The 19,419-nt window shown below is 39.9% G+C and overlaps 1 protein-coding gene across 6 annotated transcripts in view; it reads right to left on the reverse strand.

Annotated features, from left to right (window-relative positions):
• The window catches only part of SH3KBP1 (SH3 domain containing kinase binding protein 1), a 229,800-nt gene that overhangs the window by 55,020 nt on the left and 155,361 nt on the right, over positions 1 to 19,419 (reverse strand). For all 6 annotated transcript variants that reach the window (XM_042788560.1, XM_042788563.1, XM_033010036.2 and 3 more), the window contains 2 exons: positions 9,819 to 9,894; positions 663 to 757 (listed from right to left, as the gene is read on the reverse strand). In XM_042788560.1, coding sequence (XP_042644494.1) covers positions 663 to 757; positions 9,819 to 9,894 — 171 coding nt within the window. The remainder of the gene's footprint in view (positions 1 to 662; positions 758 to 9,818; positions 9,895 to 19,419) is intronic.

The following is a 19,419-nucleotide window of genomic DNA, read 5'->3' on the forward strand; positions in this document are numbered from 1 at the left end:
GTTTACTCACCATCTTACTGTATAGTTTTCGGAGATTTAGTATAAATTCTGGCACTGCTTTTTCATTTCTATCCTTAAATCATTTAAAGTAATTTTAAGGAAAAGAGCACAGATCTAAAATTATTTAATTCAATGTCTGTTTTATCATCTTTTCTGCTTTACCATAGTATTAAGGGTGGCTACATTTTGAATAAGTGCTTAGTTCATTAAACTAATTTAGGTACATTATCCCCATCTAACCCAAAAAATCCAATTCACAATTCCTACATGAAAGGTAACTCACACACCTAACAGAGATGTTCAAAGCTGCTGCTTTCTTGAGTCTTCCAGTTTATTCTCTACGCGTTTATGCTTGTTATGGGGATCAATTTACAATTTATGTAGATCTGCCAGCAGATTCAAATTAAAATTAAATGTATAAACTTGTAAACTCAAGAGTACATGTCTGCTATTCTTCACTTAATGTTACCAAGGTAAGGATCTAAAACACAAGAGGAAAAGAGATGTAGGGCTCTCTGAAGTCTATGTAATGTTTCGTTACCAAGCTACCATCACTTTAGGAAGGACACTGTCAAAGGCACAAATAGGGGGTTTATGGCAGTTGAATTATGCCAATTTTAAAAACTGGATCCTTCCTTATAGGAGAAAAATATTGCTTTTACCTTACTGATAAGTGTGACGACATCACCTTCTCGGATTGTGAGTTCATCATCATTCTGTGCTTCATATGGAAATATCACTTTGCAATACTCCTTAGCTGAAAGGAAGAACATTCAATGTGATAAATGATCACTTCATAACAACTGCTTATCCAAGGGTGAAAATCATCCATAAAATGTTCCACAAGTGTCTCTTCGTGTTGCTTTAATTTCTTGCCATATTTCTCTTTGTATTTTAGACCTTCATAGACAGTATGAAATATTTTAAAAACTGCACATTGATAAGCATTCCCACACGTGTCAATTGAGGGAGTTGGCTCTGTAGCCCCTAGAGCCATTATCTCAAATGAAATTGCTCCACATAGCAACCTGTCATAAACCATTTCCCTCAGACTAAGACTGTATCTGACTATCTTCAACATTTCCACTGATACAGCCTTCTATCATATCACATAAATTGGAAGCATAAAGGACCCAGTGTGTTGACATAGCTTATCTGTCCCCTGGTGTGCAAGGAAGGAGATATTTCTGAACCTATAAAGATGATAAAATAATAAATAATACACTAATAAATGTAAAGGCATTCATAACTAAACCTTCTATACACTCAGCATAAGAGGACTGAATAGTAGCCTAAAGTTTCCTTTTCCATTTACTGTCTATAAATAAGGGCATCATCTCGACTTTCATCTGGAAAATACAGGAGCCAGCACTCCTACTCAGAAATCATAAAAAGCAGTTGTCATAAAAAGCAGTTACTTACAATATGTTGCTGTGCAACAGACAAGTATGCCAACATGCCTTACAAATAAAAAGGGAATATGTATTGCAGCTGTTAAATAATATATAAAAATATGTGATACTCTAAGACAGCAGGTTTAAAACAACCAAAGAAACAGACACAGAAATTACTGGACCCTTTGTAGAAGGGCATGTGACTTTGTAGAAGTGTTTACCTCACTTCAAATGTCTCAGTTTTGATGACCTCTACCTCTAGTAAACTGTCACATCTGATGCAGAAATATGCATACTTGCAGGCCACAGAAATCTAAATTAATTTGAAACAACAGGACTTACTTCTTTATATGCACTATAAAGAGAACCTGCATTATCACACTTTTGGGTATTTGAGACCCCACAGTTCAGTTGCCAGACACTAAGTGCCATTTCAGAAACTCATGGGTATGTAAGACACTGTCCTGGGTTGAGTGAGTGGTGGAGTTTTTTGGTGGCAGGGGAGGGGGCTATCGGGGCGGCCCCCTGTGAGAAGCTTCTCAAAGCTCCCCCAGCTCCACGTCAGCTCCACTTCTGTTTGGGAAATCGAGCCAATCAGCTGCACCTCTGCAATAACGTATTTAAGAAGGGATGTGGTGACAAGCAGTCGGACTTGTGAGGAAGAGTTGCTGCAGCTGCATGAACACCAAGGTCAGTGGAGGAACGGAGGAAGAAAGGAGGGGGGAGGTGTGCCAGAGCAGAGACCCCCCTGTATCCTGTGGGGAGACGGCAGGGCGGCCCCCCCTGCCACCCATGAAGATCTACGGTGGAGCAGACATTGATTTAGAGCCTGTTGTTCCTGCTCGGCTGATCAAGGTTCTGTGCCCGAAGAAGGCCAGGGTCTCATGGGAAAAGGTAGCCCCGCTGCTGTAATTCAGCGCTGGGAGGATTGCAGCATGCGGGGGAGTCCCACGCCGGAGCAGCTCGGGAAGGGCTGCAGCCGTGGGAGAGAATCCAGTCGGAGGAAGTTAGTGACCCATGACGGAGCAGTGTGGGGAACGCTGCGGCCCATGGGAGGAATTCAAGTCAGGGACCACGATGGATCAGGGGGTAACAAGTTTTGGACACTCCCCTCACCGAACATGAAGGAAGTGGCAGCACTGACTGCACCCCCCATTCCCTGCCCCTGCGCCACTGGGGGAGGAGGTAGAGATATCGGGAGCAGAGCTGAGCCCGGGAAGAAGGGAGGGGTGGGGGGAAGGTGTTCTCAAGATGTGGCAATGCTTCTCACTGTCTTACTCTGTTATGTGTTGTTAGTGTCTGTAATAAATGTATGTTCTTTTTTTTCTTCCCCTAACGAGTCTGCCTTTTGCTCGTGATCATAAAAGGGGGATTTTCCCCCATCCCAGTCCTATCTTGAACCCCAAGCCTGGCTCTCGGTCCCTTCTCATTGCCGGAGGGGAAGGGAGAGAGAGCTGCTGCATTGTGGTTGGCTGCCAATCAGGCCTAAACCACGACAGACACCCACACGGTTGGCAGATACGATGCACCACCTATAGAAAAGCCAGGTCCCTCTGGCCCGGCAGCTGGAGGCAAGCCAAAGTACCCTGGGCTATCTCAAACAGCTGTGGATGAAGGCTACTGATTTCAGCTCCCACGGTTGGGCCTTGTATCCGCATTCAGATTTGGGCACCTGATGTTAGAAACCGACAATGTCAGTGTCTACGCTTGCACTACAGTTGATGGAGGTCAAGTCACTAAAGTGAGCGAAGCTTTGAGAGCTCCTCTCACCCTAAGAGAGTGAGCTCTTCACCCTAAAAGCAGACACCTACATCTGAACTCCCTGGACAGCACTGACAGATCTCCACTGGGACCCATGGGAGCCTGGACACGAAGCTCACAAGTGTACACTGAAACTTAGGGCTCTGACTCGGAAGCTGCATCCCAACTGCTGAAGGAAGTTAGCGACAGGAACATCAGCCTTTAATAACGTGCATGTGAAGGGCTGCTGTCTGTAAACACAAGTGGGGAAGGGGAAAGCTCTTCAATTCACACACTGCCACTCAGAAACCGTATGAATTTTATGTGGCGCTGGTTCAAGTAAGCAAGAATTTCTTAGGCTTCACATTTATTTTCCTGAACACAAAAATTTAAGTTTTTCCACAATCATTAGCAGCTCGTTTTCCGGTGCCACCCTGTACTGGGTCTGGCTGGAATGGAGTTAGTTTTCTTCACAGCAGCCAGCATAGTACTGTATTTTGGATCTGTGACTAAAACAGCATTGGTAACAACAGTATCTGCACAGTACCAAGGCCCCATTCTGCTCCCCAGCAAGCAGGCCGGGGTGAGCAAGAAGCTGGGAGGGGACACAGCTGGGACAGCTAATCCAAGCCAAGCAAAGGGATATTCCATGACTTATAACCTCCTGCTCAGCAATAAAAAAGGGTGGGTTTGGGGGGTGTTGATCTGGGAGGTAGCCATTGCTTGGGGACTGGTTGGGCACTGGTCTGCTTGTGGTAGGTGGTGAATGACTGCCTTTGCATTGCTTCTTTTTTTCCTCTTTCATTCACTTATTAAACGGTCTCTATCCATGAGTTTTCTTGCTTTTTCTCCCCCTATTCTTTCCTCTATGGGGGAGAAGGTGGCTGGGTGGAGCTTAGCTGCTGGCTGAGGTCAACCCACCATATGCCCTCTGATGTCTCTGAAGAAACAAGAGTCACATGAAGACAAAGAATATGATTTTTGAAAAAAAATATGAGCAAGGGAAAAAGAAACCTCTTTCACTATTTTTGAGAGCAAGGAACACTCAAATAAACATTTGGTAACATTGCCAAAGAACTGGGCGTGTGAGAGCTACCAGGTCACAACTCAGATTTCAGGCAATGAAAAGGGTGTCTCACTGCCAATTTACAGCATTCTGGATGAAGGGTTTGGATTTCTCTTCATGGACCCAGCTAGGATGTTTCACCTGCTCACTATCTTGTCTTCAAGACATTTTAATAACATTTTATATAAAAGCTGGTGGAAACTTGACACATACTGACTTAGGTCAGATAGATGCAGAGCAGCATGTAAGAGAAACATGAGTTCAGCACAGTTTTACACTTCAGTGTGTGCTGTCCCTTAAATAATCATGGGGGTGTTTTTTCCTATTCTGAGAGTATCTGCATCCTGAAAAATAGCTTTCACTGAATCTAAATAATAGATTCAGTGAATTAGTAAAGAGATGGTGTAGCTGTAACACTGTGTTGAAGAAGCTGAGTACTGCATACTCAGGGAAGTCTCTGGTTATTGGAAGCAGGCTTAGCACTTCTTTTTTGGGATACAGAACAGAAGCCAGGTTGAGCCCAAGAAGGATCATTCCTGAATGTCCATTTTCAAGTACATACATTGTTCCTCCATTCAGTAACAGTATAATCTCAAGATTAGGTGGGAAGCCAAGCACAATGCACAGCTAATGAACAGAGAAGAGCCACTGCACCACAGTAATAGCATTATTCTGAAAGGATGTCAGCAGTGCATCTCTTGCTCAAGGTGTGGATGTATCCTGTGTGTTTCAGGTTAAAGAATGCTTTGAATAGCAAATAGCAAGTGTCCAGGGGGCTCATGACTCCTGAATCCTGTAACAGGCAGTCCTCTCTCAGCTCTCCCCTGCTATGTGAAGACTGTGAATCTGAATCATCTTTCAAGATGAAGATCCCAACAGCCAAGAGTAGAAAGAGGGCTGTGGTTTCAGCATCTGAAAAAGTCAACTGATAATTAGGAAAGTAAGTGTGCTTTCTTTTTGTTCTCTCTTTTTTTTTTTTTTTTTTTTTAGCTCTTCTTTTAAAAGTATGTGTCAATGTAGAGCTTACAGTAAGTGGCTGCCAAAAGCAGCAAAACTTTAACCAAAGAACTCATAGTCTTTTCACTCATAGCAAATGGCTACACATCTTTGCCTTCTAGTTTTGATGTCAACAACTCTGTTCTCCCATGACCTGTCGGCCCTGCCTGCCAAGCTCTTACCTTTTCTCTTTCTTTTTTTTTAAATACCCAGATAGCAGAGAAACAATAAATTAAACTAGAGAAAAATGTCAAAAAACAGATCTCAGGCTCAGCCAAATGCTGATGCAGTTCATAAAGAGACAGGAGACAATCTTGTGAGAGGTGTAAGAGAGATCTGGGGGAGGCTCGCGGCCGCCCTGTGCTATGAAGGCTGGCACAAGAACACAGAGTGAAGACACAGTCATGGAAAAAATTAATGGTTTATGTACAGTAGAAGTCTGGACTCCTCAATTGCAATTTGCATTGACACACACTAAATCAATACATTCCTCTGCCTAGTAAGGATCCGGTGGATCATGCTGCCACAGAGCTAGATCTCAGCAGCCTGGATGGGGTTGAACAATGCAAGTGACTGGACAAAGTCAGCTTTCAAACTTCTCCTAAGGGAATGGTAGACCAATGTGATTTAAGTAAGTAAAAGCAAAGCCAACAGGACTCAAGATAATATGAAACTTTAACATATGATTAATAAAAGCAGAGAAGAATCTAATAGGTTATGTCACTTAGGTACTAAAATTGTCCTTAATCAGCAGACCACAATAATGGGAGAGGATTCAGGAGCACTTAATTTCAACATTTATGTTTAGATAGGAAGGAAGTAAAGATAAAAGGAAATATTAATTTTGGACACAGTACTGTAGAGACCACACTGGATCTTGCTGAATTTGGGGGGTTTCCAAGTGAAAAAAAAAACATCAAAAACTTAAAGGTCAAAATGATATATCCTATTACAAGCCTAGTAAATAGACTTAAGCCAAAGTAAAGCTTCAAACTAGGATACCAATATTAAACATCCCTCAACTGTAGATGATAAATTTCATCTTTACATTTGACATTCAAGGCTGGGTTTATACATCACAGATGGTTCTTCCAGAAGCCTCTCTTTTTTCCTTTGACCTGAAGACATCTTAAAAATATACCTGCTATTAAACTGCCAACAGCAGACATCTTGGAAACGGTAAAGGAGGAGAAAAGATGATATTCATGAGCATTTCAGTCCTCATTTATTATTTCAACAATAATTTCAAAAATTTGTCAGATCACAGAGTCTCTCCCTGCAAACTCACTGCTCCTCTCAGGCAAAGGAGAACAACCTACCTGCCATAGTCAATGGGCATTGCTCAGAGAACTGAGTGAGCAGATAAACCTTACAGCAAATCTTAACTCAAACAGGCTGGGTGCAATGCAGGATGCTCAACTTCTGGCCTGACATATTCTGAACTGAGAGGTCTTGAGCTACGTATAATCTCATTTGAAAGCATGCACCCTTTCCTACATCCTGTGATTTTTGAACTGTACTGTTCCAACTAGACAATGACAACACAACAATAAGCATCTTCTCTACCCACATTGCTCCTTGTCCTGTCCTTTGGAAGGAAGAATAAAGCCATTGCTAGTTTCTCTGACAGACCCCAAGGGCCCAGGTTGACATGCAATTCCCCTTCCCAGCATCATCCTTGTAGCTCAAAAGTTGGAAGAAAAAAGCAGCAGCAAATAACTAGATATTTATCACAAGTGGTCTGCCATTGCCCACACTACGTTGAGGAAAAAGTCTCAGGACCATCCTAAACACTGTAAAGGGCATCTCCCCTGAAAAGAACTGGATGTTTTAAGGGGGTAGTTAACATGCACCTGTCTCTGGTCAGCACCTCATGTCCCACGGTCTGTTCAGAGTTCAAAACGCGACCTATTTGATACAGTCTCAAGCCCCACCAAAAACCATTGCCTCAAAGAGGGAGAAAATAGCAAGAGATATCCTTCCTACAGAATACAGCTCCTTCATTATCTAGGCCATTGCAAACACTGTATCTCACCCACAGAACTCAGTGGCTCAATACATATTTACAATTGCAGTATAAAGCACTGATGTCAATGTATAGAACTTCTATGTGACTTGAGGTGCCACAGTACTGTAGCAGGTAAATTAATTTGTTTGTATTTTGAGAGATTGGTTAAATATTATACTGTTCAAACCAGCAAACATCCACTGGGACCCATGGGAGCCTGGACACGAAGCTCACAAGTGTACACTGAAACTTAGGGCTTGCAGCATACATCTCCAGTTGTAATCCCAAGAGCATCTAAATCATATATCCAAAAGCCCCCTCATCATACTGAGCTTAATCTATGGATTTTTCTGTTTCTTGCCACTTCATTGGAGAATGGCACAGTTTTGTTCAGCAATTAAAGATTCCAAGGAAAACTGGAACACTACCAGCCCAGGCAAAAGTAAAAGTAGCTGAGGTCCAAGGTGGAATGATACTTGTATGTTGAACACTGCAATTAGAACGCTCACCAGTTTTCTGAGACTGCAAACTTCCCTGGAGTCAATGATTTTTCAAGCTTTTTTTGTGGTAGGTTTTTAGGAGAAAGCAAAAATTAAGTTTGGGAGAAATAACAATTACTAGATAATCATAGTCCTATCCCTGACTCTGGTCATACTCCTCACATCTGACTATCAGACATTAACTGTATTACGAAAAAATTATTCCTCTGCCTATATCAGAAAACAAAACAGACTAAAATATGTTTCATTTTCACTGAAAGCTTTTTCAATTTAAATGAAGGACAACTTCAACTGGTTGAAAAGTATCTCCTATGATGCCAATTAAGGCTAAGGCAATTATATATAATTACATTATATCAGACCTTCCCACACATGTGCTTCTCTTTCTCAAGCAAGAACAGAGATGCCAAAAATTCCACTGAGGCCCCAGAGATTCCAGGAAAGATAAAATGCCCTAAACAGTAAAGTTTAGGTAAAATTCACAGAACATACAAAGATACTGCACAAATAAGTAGCTCATCCTTCTCACCCATTCTAGCAAAAGGGATGTTGAATTATGTTTGCACACAATCATGGTGAAAATAGACGGCAATAGAACAAGAGGGATTTTCTGACCAAAATGGCATGTCTGAGGGAAATAACGAAAAGGTGAAAGAACCAACCAGAGCCCAGAAGCATTGATAGAGAAGTGTCTCTGTGTCAACTAGAGCTCAGTGTGTCACTGAAGGTGGTACAGTTCTCTAACCATTGTTCAGAAGGTTTCCACATCATTTATAAGCGGTGAAGGTATGAAACCCCAGTACCCCGGGAAGCGACTCGGTGAGCAGTTTCAGCTGGCAGAAGTGTGAGCTGGTGTGTAAAGAGGCAGCTGTCTCCCAGGCTGGTTTACCACGCCAGTGTTAGTGCTGCAGGTGGGAAAGACGATGGGATCACCCGTTCTGACGGAACATGCACTCAGGTCAGCTTAACGTGCTCAAGCTCCAGGTTGAGGAAGGTAATTTCAAAACACATTGGTTCAGGAGGCCTGATCTACATTACCAGTTTGTACATTTTTCAGTATTTCAAGCTCTTACTTCCTCAGGGCATTCAAGTTCTTGCAGTACTTCCCATTAACAGCCTGGTGCCACAAGGGGAACAAGAGGATGTAGCAAGTCAATTAGTGTGGTGCAGCTAATGGACAGTAACTCACTAAAAGCTGTTTTAAGCTGCTTTTGCAACTCTGAGCTGAAAATATGTGGTAAACCAAGTTGTAACCATACACAGACAACCCCTGTTGTGCTGCTCCAGATGCTTGTCTTCCTATGTCTATATGCGTTTCAGTTCTGAGACAAAATGTTGTCTATTATCTAAAAGGATAAACACATCAGAGAAAGAAGAGGACACCTTATATAATACTCAACACCTTATATTATGCTCAATTTTTTTTTCTAAGTTATGGCTATGTTCTCTTCCTTCATATTCTTTTCTACAAGAATCCGTAACAATTAGTTGTAACTTTATATAAATAAAATCAAAATATGAGGAATATACACATAAGTTATTTGGTAAGCTAGTTATATGCCTCCTTAGAACAACACTGAGACCTGCCTAGAAGATTTAATTATTGCTTTTTGTTTACAAGGCATTGAAATGATGAAAACAGAACTGAAGTTCTTGGATACTGTTAATTTCCCATACAAACTATACCACCAACACAGATTATTTCTGCTACATAAAGAAAGAAGAAGAGTAAAAAAGCAAGGGCACTCACAATCAGGGATATTTTTCTATGACCTACCTACAAGTTACAGCCTGAAGTTGGATTTTATTCAACTCTGATTAATTCCAAAGTACCCTCAAGGCTGAAAGCTGATCACATAATTTAATTTGATTTTTGGTAGCAGAAAACTCAAGGTAGAATTATCAGAGCAAAAACAATTCAGAAGACTCTGTGAAACAAAGCATTCTGTCTATATAATGGCTACTCAAAGTTTATCCTAAATATATCTGTCTGCATGCTTGCTTTTCATATATACAGGGCACTTTTTTTAGCCAAAACCAAAGAAAAGTGTTCAGCTTGCTTTTGAGAGGCTTAATAGCATGAAGTGCAAAGAAGAAAATAATATGAAACCTACGTTTTGTTCTGTTGTCCACTTCTATTTTTGTTGGCTCCTGAGTTGCTGAGGCTGGAGGTAATTTCTTCCCAACACTCTGAAAAAAAAAAAAATTCTCCTTTAAATTTACAGGTTCAGTTAGAAGTTGGACAACACAAAAAACTGTAACAGAAATACAAAATATAGGAGTAGATAAAGGACAGTAAAGAAACAGAGGCAAATTGAACTATGCTTAGGTTTGTCTGTGGGGTTTTTGTTAACTTTTTTTATAAACGATAAAGAATTCATAAAAATTTGGTCCTCAAGTTTTCCCTTTAGAAAAATGTTTACTAACATATCCCCTTAACACAGTTTGAGGGAAGACTCACAGAGTCTTCACTGGTGGACTGAATATAGTACGAAATTACTTAAGGAAAGGTGATATTCAGTACCAACAGTAAAACTGAAATAAGAGTGGGGGAAAAAAACCCTTGAGTTCTGTCCATACAAGGAGTATTCATTTCAGTCATTGCAGATTGAGTGTGATTTTTAAATTGACAACATCTCCTTAAATAGTTCCCATTTTTATTTATTTTGAGTAAAAATAACTAATTTACATAGAAGTACTAGAACAAGCAATAATTAGTCTCAGGCAGGTAAGCTGAAAGAAGAGTAAACAAACATCATGTGCCCCCAACAAAATAAAATAAAATCGGTGATATACATCTTTATGTATCTTCACCAATTACTATACGCATGCTATCCCCTCTCTCACTCAGCTTTTCTCGCTATCAAGGAAGCTAAGCTGTCTAGCTTTAAAATCCTAGCCATGTGTAGTTGAGCAGATAAGTGTAATTAATACTTGTTTATATAGATATGAGCACTTAAAATCCCTAGCTGTAGTTCAACATCCTTTTCTGGTAAACACCACAAAACCTCCTTCATACTACAGTGACCTTCTGAGTAAAAGCTAGAAGAAAAGATTGCTGAGATTTAGTCTTGAAGGCACGGAAGACCTCTTGGGGAACATGAGGAAAACACTGGTCAATAAGAGAAGTAATGAAAGTACAGTGCTTCAAGTACTTGAAAAATTTCAAGATGTATAAAGACTATTAAGAGCTCCATATTAGTCATTCTGTACACTAACTGTCAAAATTTATCTACGAAAAAGGAGTAAAATACACAGAGAGGGATTTTAGGCTGGCAAGAAGAGCACCTCTGGAAAGAGGTAGTTTTGAGAGTTGTGCACAAGACAATCATTGAATTTGTGTTGATAAGTAAGACAAACTATGAATTACATTACCCAAAAGAGTCCCCTTGCAACTTGACTTGCAGGTGGCAGCAGAAACTACTGACCTTCTGATGAGCTTGCCACTCTACTTACAATCCAGAGTTTGTGAACTGCTGCAGAAGAGAGATCAACAACAAAACTGGAGAACCTCACAACTTCTCTGCTGAGTTGGGGATGAGAGATAAGAAGCATTATCAAAGGCAGTGATCAGGGAGGTAATAGAAAAACAGATGATGGACTCCTGCAAATAAGGAGGGGACAAAATGAAGAAAAGAGCATGACCTGGCTATGCTGAAGAAGCTTAAAGTCAAGAAGGATGATGATGAAGAGCTGACTCTTAGATCCAGCCGGAAAGCAGTGAAAATTGTACTGAAAAAGATATAATGAAGAATCTGAAGCTACCAGGCATTCACACAGATAAAAGCACAGAATGCCTTCAAGATGAAAGCAGGACTGGGAAGACAGCTTTTGGTTCAGAGGCAAACAGAGCAGTTCAAGATAGCTGCACACCTCAGTACGTGCTCATTCACGATCAAACCTTTATTCACAGCTCTGCTTCATAAAATGGTTTGGAAAATGATGAAAGCACGTACTCTAAACTGCATTGCTGTTTAACTCAGAAAGAAATGATTACTAAAAGAATATCTAAAAACTTTAATTAAGGGGAGTTTTTTATAAGATGAAATTGTTATTAAAGAACAATTAATTAAAGGAAAGCATTTGGTAATTGTTTTATTATACATGCATCATTGATCTTATGCCATGAAACCAAAACCCAGATAAACCCACAACATTTCACAAGCTAAAAACCACAGCAACAGAATCATAGACAAAGAGGAAGAAACTAGTGTATCCCAGTGGGAAGGGCATGCTGCAATGTAATTTCTTAATTTATAGAAGGAGATGGAAGTGCAATTCTTGAAAACATTCATTCATCTGCTCTTTTAGAACGAATGCCTGTGCAGGTGAAAAATCAACAGGGGGAACCAACTGAGTCCTCACAAACAGGAAAGAGAATACCATTTAAAGGCGGCTGTTCTTTTGTTGGGAGCTAGAAGACATGTTGGAACACAGTCTTTGCATGAGTTGCAATTTGTTCAGCAGAGAAGGTAAAAATCCCAGGGAGCAAAGTGGCTGAAGACATGACTCTTTTTGCACATACAGAAATTGCCTGAGCAAAGAAACAAGAAACTAGACTCCTGAAAGTTCTACTGATAGATGAAGAGCAGTGCAAAACTGGGTGTAGCACACAGAACGTGCTGAAATATCATACTGACCTACAGGATTCAAGGATCATTTATTGCAAAATGAGCCAAATTGTCCCAGAATTCTGCGATGAGGAGAGGAAGGAATGTTTATATCTACTAGAAGGATACAGGAAGTTGTAATGCAAATAATTTAAATGAGGGTTGCACAGAACCCACTCCAGTGAGGAGGGACACCTGAATTTGTTGTGGGACAGGGAGAGGAGAAGCCAAGTGGAACTGGTACTCTTTAATTGTAAGGGGACTACACTCAAGGATTTATAGGGCTGACACAAGCACCACTGACAGGAAAAAAGAAAAAAAATGGATAACTACGCAAATCTGGTTTTAGGTGGACCTGCACTGCCAAGATGTTTTGCTCGTCCTGTGAAATGGTACTGAAGGAGATTTTTTTTAAATTATGATTTATTTATGTTTACAAATGGTCTATACTGATCCATACATATGTATGGAAAACATTTGTTACCACTGTCTGAAAACATCTCCATGAAACTTAATATAGTACTCATTTGTTCATTAGGAAACTTGCAAGATAAACATTCCTCACTCTGAGACACTAAATCCTCTACAGTCTATTAAGTCTGATGGTTTGCTTTAACAGGGTAAGACCTCAAGTATAGCTGAGATCTGTGTTCTGGGAGTCCCAGATCAAGTAATACTATCATGGTTACCGATTTTTCTGATAAGAAAAAAATGGAAGACAGACACATCTCCTCCCATATGAGCCAGAATCTTTCCTTCTGACTCTACAACTGTTTTATATCACTCATACTCCCACTCAGATCAAATATCTACCAAATTTACTAGTAGCTAGGAGAACCAAGCAAGCCCAACTTAAATTCCTGCTGATCCAACACACATCTCCATGACATAGACTTTTCTTCTCAGGGACCAGTTACTATAGGGTATTTTGATCTGTTCTCCAGTTAAGGCCCAGCATAATTTATCAAAATCTCCTTCACTTCTAAAAAAAGGAAACATGGGAGCAAAGAACACTCTAATTGGGATGAACTGAAGATTTCAATATAATTCTTTCTCCTCCTCTGTTCTTCCTTTACATAAGAAGAAGGTCAATTCAGAAAAAAAACAAACAAAAAAAAGGTCCTCTAAACCCTTCTAGACACATTGATCTATGCTGCAACATACTCACATACAACTCCAGCTTTCACATTACTCAGTCTTTGACCGAATTCATTCCTACCTATCAGGCTCAATATTCCCAAAAAGTAAGCAGATCTTATCCCTTTGGGACACAGGCACAAAACAAGATTTAGAACTTGAAGGGCTTTTGGGGAAGTTAGACACTCCAAATGCAAGAGCAGGATCCTCAGACCTGACAGCATGCCCTGACATCTCCCAGCATAAACTCTCTCTCTCCCTTTACCTAACTCTATCATTTTGTCAATATGTTTGCAATAAGAAGTCACATGCAGCACGAACCTGAACACCCATAATGACACCCTCACAGCAGCGTCCTAATTGCCAGGGTGCAAAGACAAGTGAAGTTGCGCATTTTCTCTCTGGCCCTGTACATCTTGAATTCTTGGCAGCAGAATGGTTTCAGCACCAGCAGAAAGGGTAGCATATTCCCCTCTCCCTTTGTATCTCTAGCTTGGTGGTTCAGAGACACTCCTGAATAGTACCATTTCAGTATCCCTCTATTCTCCTCCAGTATGCTGATTACCATAAATCTCATTTCTAGATGGTGGCAGCCAGCTTTGGTCCATTTACATTACTCTGCAGATATCATTCTGACTTGCTTAGTCCTGTCACACAAGAAACACGTGGTGGAAACAGAGTTCATATTTCCCAACTCCAAGCCTAGGTTGACTCTCAACACACAACAGAACATACATTGTGTCCACTTGATCTTGATCCCACTATTTCTGCAAGGCAAGTATAATTAGATTATTTAGCTGTCAGACACAAATCCCCCTAATCGCCTGACAAGTGAATCCTAAAGATGAAAGGGGATAAGGTGCCCTTTTGCTACAGAAACAGCTGATAAAAGCATGATTAACAACCATGATTTGGCGTACAGATATTCAGGGGGATGAGACAGACTTAGCAGCAACCTGCCAGTATTAATGCCTGGTTTTATGAAGCCAATGGAAGGACAGTCTAGCATCATACAACAGGTTCTGTTAGCAGAAGAGGTCTTGATGGCAATTTGGTACACTGCAAATCCCTATCACTGCAGACCAGTTTCCTCTGATACTGAATTAACAGTGATTACAAAAGTGGTTGAGGTGGCACACAAAGTCACGTGAATGAGGTCATGGTACAATCTAAACAGCCTATTTTTTTCTTCATTTATGTATTTTGGCTCACCTGCAATCCCTATAGCATCAGAGAACAACACAAGAGAAGCAGAGCATGTAATGGGCAGTATACAAGTGAGTTCTTACTTGAGGGCACAACAGCCCTTCCCTACAACTATTCAACCGTGACCAGAGGAGGAAAAGTAGACCTGTGATCAAGTTTCCTCCTTCAGGATATTTTAAAATTGTATTTCAGGGTTTTCTGTTGTTCTTGATACCTGACTTGTCTATTTACTTCTGTTATTCAGGTCTTGTGTCTCTAGAACATTTAATCTGAAAATTCAAATTGAATTGTCACTTGTGCACCAGCTAGGTCCACACAGAAGATTTTGTTACACTTCTCTGAACTAAAGGAACATACTTATTCTTTGACTCTCTGTTAACAAATATAGGTTTCTCGAAGCAACAGTTTATTTACTCAGGAATAAGGCAAAAAAAGATTTACCCAGCATTAGTATTTATTCTGGAAAGTGTATTGGGGTCTTTACTCTATATAAAATATTTTGGAACTGCTAATTGAAATGTAACTCCATTAAAATATTCTTAAGGAATAAATCAAGCATTAAAGAAGTCATAAAAATGGGCTGCATGAGCTGGAAAGACTAACTGTTTTTAAGCTTAACATCATTTATCGGTTTGAATAGTGAAAATATAACAATATGCACTGTTTCATATAGGGGAGGAAAATACAGTTACATATCCTGAGGGCTTTTACAATTTCAGAAAACCTCAATGATTAGTTCAGGGGAAAAAAAGTGCCCCGTTTCTTTGATCACAATACTTCCTTTTAGTATTCAACTAGTATTTTTGAACGTTGTTTATATGCATGAAAATTTTTTCACCTATAGATTTACATGCAAATCCAACGCTACTATTAGTGACAATATAAAAGCTGTATTCTTTAATGTGGTTTTGACAGTCCATGTCATAACTGAGAACATTTTTCCACCAAGAAGCAGAAATGGTCACTAGATTCTTCCACCTCTGGATGAATGGAAGCATAAACAATCTTCTCACTGACTATCTATAATGCTGGTGTTGTGAGGAGGGAGCCAATTCAGTTTCTTTTTTTCTAATATGCTTCAAGTGCTTAAGGAACATCATCAAGTCCTTTATCCATCCTACCCGGTCTACCTTAAATTTAAAAAAATTGAACGGGCCCAAATATAAAAAACCCCAACGGCTTTCAGATGTCAAAATGCCCTTACTCTGTCAGACACAAAATAAGAGAAATGTCCAGGATTTCAGTTTTTCCCATGATACCAACATTCAACTCCACATAAAGTACTTTCTGTGACAGCATGATCAAGTATTGCTATCCTGGGGTTTTCCAAAAGGACAGAGTTAACACTTTTCCTAAAGGGTCACCACATTGCACTTCAAAGAGGGTAATGGGAATTTTAAGTAACCTTTATAGAGAAAACAAAAATTCTTTAGGGAAAGTGTGATTAAGCACCCACCTGCGCATTTGACTGCCTTAGTCATCTAAAATAGCTTCTTCCTCTGCAAATACTTTCTACCCAGCTGTGCTTTGGTAGAAATACCATCCATATGCTCCTGAACTACAATTATTACTATTTTTTATACCAACTAGATAGGTACCTCTGTCCAACGCACGCCCAGCTAATATAGAGAGTCCCAATTGCCCAAGCTGCATGCATTCTTCTGACATCATCTATGAGGACATTCCCGCCACAACGCAGGGTAATTTCCTTAAAACTAGGTTAGGTAAATGAATGACACAGGAAGCAAGTGTTCATCAAGTCCCCAGTTACAACCAGGCTGTTGCAAGCACAGGCAAGCAAAATCCTTTTTATTCTCCTGCTCCTAGTTTACTCCGAGCACAAGCAGAGAGACAGGATGTCTCATAATTGGAGCCTCACAGGTGTCTCATAATTCACTTGCTGTGAGCAAGAGAGAAGGAACAGCCCAGTTGCTGCCCAAGCCCACCTACCAAAGGTGGTCACGTCCCTGGGGAGCCACCCTTGGCCGCTGATCCCGGCACCACTCCTCCCCTCTGTCATGACATTAGCATATCTGCAAGGGGAAAGGAGGGAATTCATCCACGTAGAAAGGAAGGAAGAACAAAAGAGAGGTTTAACGTTATCTGCTTCACTAAGCAGCTGCACAAACATTTGGGTAGAACTGAGGCAGGAAGATTTATGGTCATAGGGGTAAAGTGTAAAGTGCAACTCTCAGTTGCAGCACTCATTTATACTAGCTTAAGCTCATCGGGAAAGCATGGTGAGCAGCTCACAGCATGCTTTAATAATTCCCGGGCCCAGCATATCACATTTTGACCATGCTCAGGGCAACCCAAGGGAAGGTTGCAGTAGTGCTGGCCTTTATATCATGCAAAAGACAGAATATGAACAACAGTCAAGTGCTCAGCTCTACATACCAGATGATACTTCCATAAAGAAAGGGCACCCTGATCACAGGATCAGATGTGGCACACACCCACAGAACTTTTTTAGTGGGATGTCTGGCAAATATTTCACAGAATGCAGAAGAAAAAAAAAAGCAATTAAGCTATTTTTCAATTTCATATTATGGTTTCTTTGCACACAGCTAAGCTATATTACCTACTATTGGACAGTATGAAAAAATACATTTTCAAACTTAGTCCATATTCCGGCAGACTTAAGTGCAGTTTTTCCAACTGACGACTTTTGGACTTGGATGAACATAGGCCTTCTGAATTACAGCATACCTGGTCTTACAAAGCAAAAGAGCAAAGCCTTCATTGCACTGGAGATCATCGAAAATTAACATATTTTCATCCATCGGCATGACTGTTACCACAATTAACAACTTTGGACAAAGCAGACAAGTTGTCTGAAGTAAACAGGGAAGAGGTGGAGGCCCTGTAACTGTTCATGAACATCAGTGCTCCAGGAACTGGCTACTATGCCAGTACTGCTTTAGAGGAAAGCAATGTTCAAGTAATCAACAAGTATATCCTGCTTGAATGTTAAAGGCTTTTGGAATTAGGACACATATGCAGAAAAACTAAAGGTACTGGGGGGAAAAATGTTTTCTAGTGTTTGCACAGAAACTGATACATTTTTACCAAATACAAGTTACTGCTTGAATACAAAAGAAAAAAAAAAAAAAAAAAAGAGACAAAAATAGCATGTCAGTCCTAAATCCTACTACAATACCCTAATTCTCATTCCAGAGAGTGGTAAACAGCTTGTGATTACATTATACCACACTTAGTTCACTTGGTGCCCTAGAAATAGAGTACTGAATGTCAGAGCATCTTACAACTGCTCTATCTGTCACAGACTGTCATGGCACTGGAATCCAAGCGGACAAGCAAGTAGGAAAGTAAACAAATCAAAAGAAACAGTACAGAGGTCCCCAAACAAGGGAAATTTTAGGACAAAACATGATTTTGCTGGGGCTTTGTTTTCTGATTCATCATGGATGCTTATTTTTTGGACGTACTTCTTTTTTACTGTTGAGAAAAGAAGCAAAATTGCCGCTTCTCATCAGCTAAACGGCTTAAACTACATCAAACCTAAGAACAAATGCTTTGAATACTTAAGGAACCCTTACATTTGCTTTGATTAAAAACTGTTTTATTTTCTGTAACTTCTGAAATATTTAATGAAAGAAGTTACTGGTGCTTTACTTGATTAGGTCAGAAAGTATTTGGAAATCATGTAGAGAAGACTTACAAAATCACTTACGAAAAGGATGATTTATGTGGTTCTGAATGTTCAAGGCAAAATAAAGACAAAATGGTAAGCCTGTACTATATTTGGCATACTACTGTGAAGGATTACATACAGCAGATAGGGGAGGAAGAAAGGAAGACCAGGATGATTTAATCAATGTATGTCCACATTCCTTGATGACTCAGAGTTTGTTACTCCTTCACATTTTATTTGATAGCAACAATTAAATGTCTATTTTTTTTTTTCTGGGAGAGGTTCTTTAAAAGGAAAAGGGAGAATGAGTGAGAAACAAAGATCAGAGTAGTAAATTCTTTGGTAGACTTTCCAGGCGTGTATGTTTTTTAGTGGAAAGCACTAGATGCTGCAGTTAAACTTATCTTCTATTGTTGTTTTTATCTTGTATTAATCAAATTTGATCTATTTAATATATTATTCACAATTACTTATTATTTTAATGATCATCAAGCATGATTTCTTACTTAGCCATTCAATTACATTACATATGATCTGATTATACTTCTCATACAAGTGCATTCAGCTGGTTTTGTCATGGAGATGGCAAATGACAGCATGTTGTCATTCTGAAGTAGTTATTCAGGACAGAGTTCATTTCACTTGAGCATAATCTATGAGCCAGATGTGTACATACGGGCCAGTCACTGCAGCCTTCCCTTCTGCCACTGGAGGCAAACAGGCCTTTAGCATGCAATTCATCTAGACTGCTCCTTTGGGATAAGAAAGGTCATGTCCTAATAATGCCTTTTAGTCTACAGACTGTGAAGTAATCTTGAGTACTAGAAACATCAGACACATCTAAATTCAGTCAACAGAATCCCATGATAGTTACTATTTTTAAATATGTTGCGTAGTCCATGCATATTACCTGTCAGGACAGCAGCCACCATATGTATCTATAGATCTACCTTTATCTATCTATACATATCTATCTACCTGTATGCATCTATCTATCTGTATCTATCTATCTATAGATCTATCGATAAATCTATAAACCCAGATATCTAATTAATAAATACTGTTGTTACAGCAATACAGTGCTGTCTTTAGGCAAGCCCAGTATGA

This window comes from Tyto alba, unplaced genomic scaffold, assembly GCF_018691265.1.
Source record: "Tyto alba isolate M040663 unplaced genomic scaffold, T.alba_DEE_v4.0 Super-Scaffold_14, whole genome shotgun sequence".
NCBI classification, from domain to species: domain Eukaryota; kingdom Metazoa; phylum Chordata; class Aves; order Strigiformes; family Tytonidae; genus Tyto; species Tyto alba.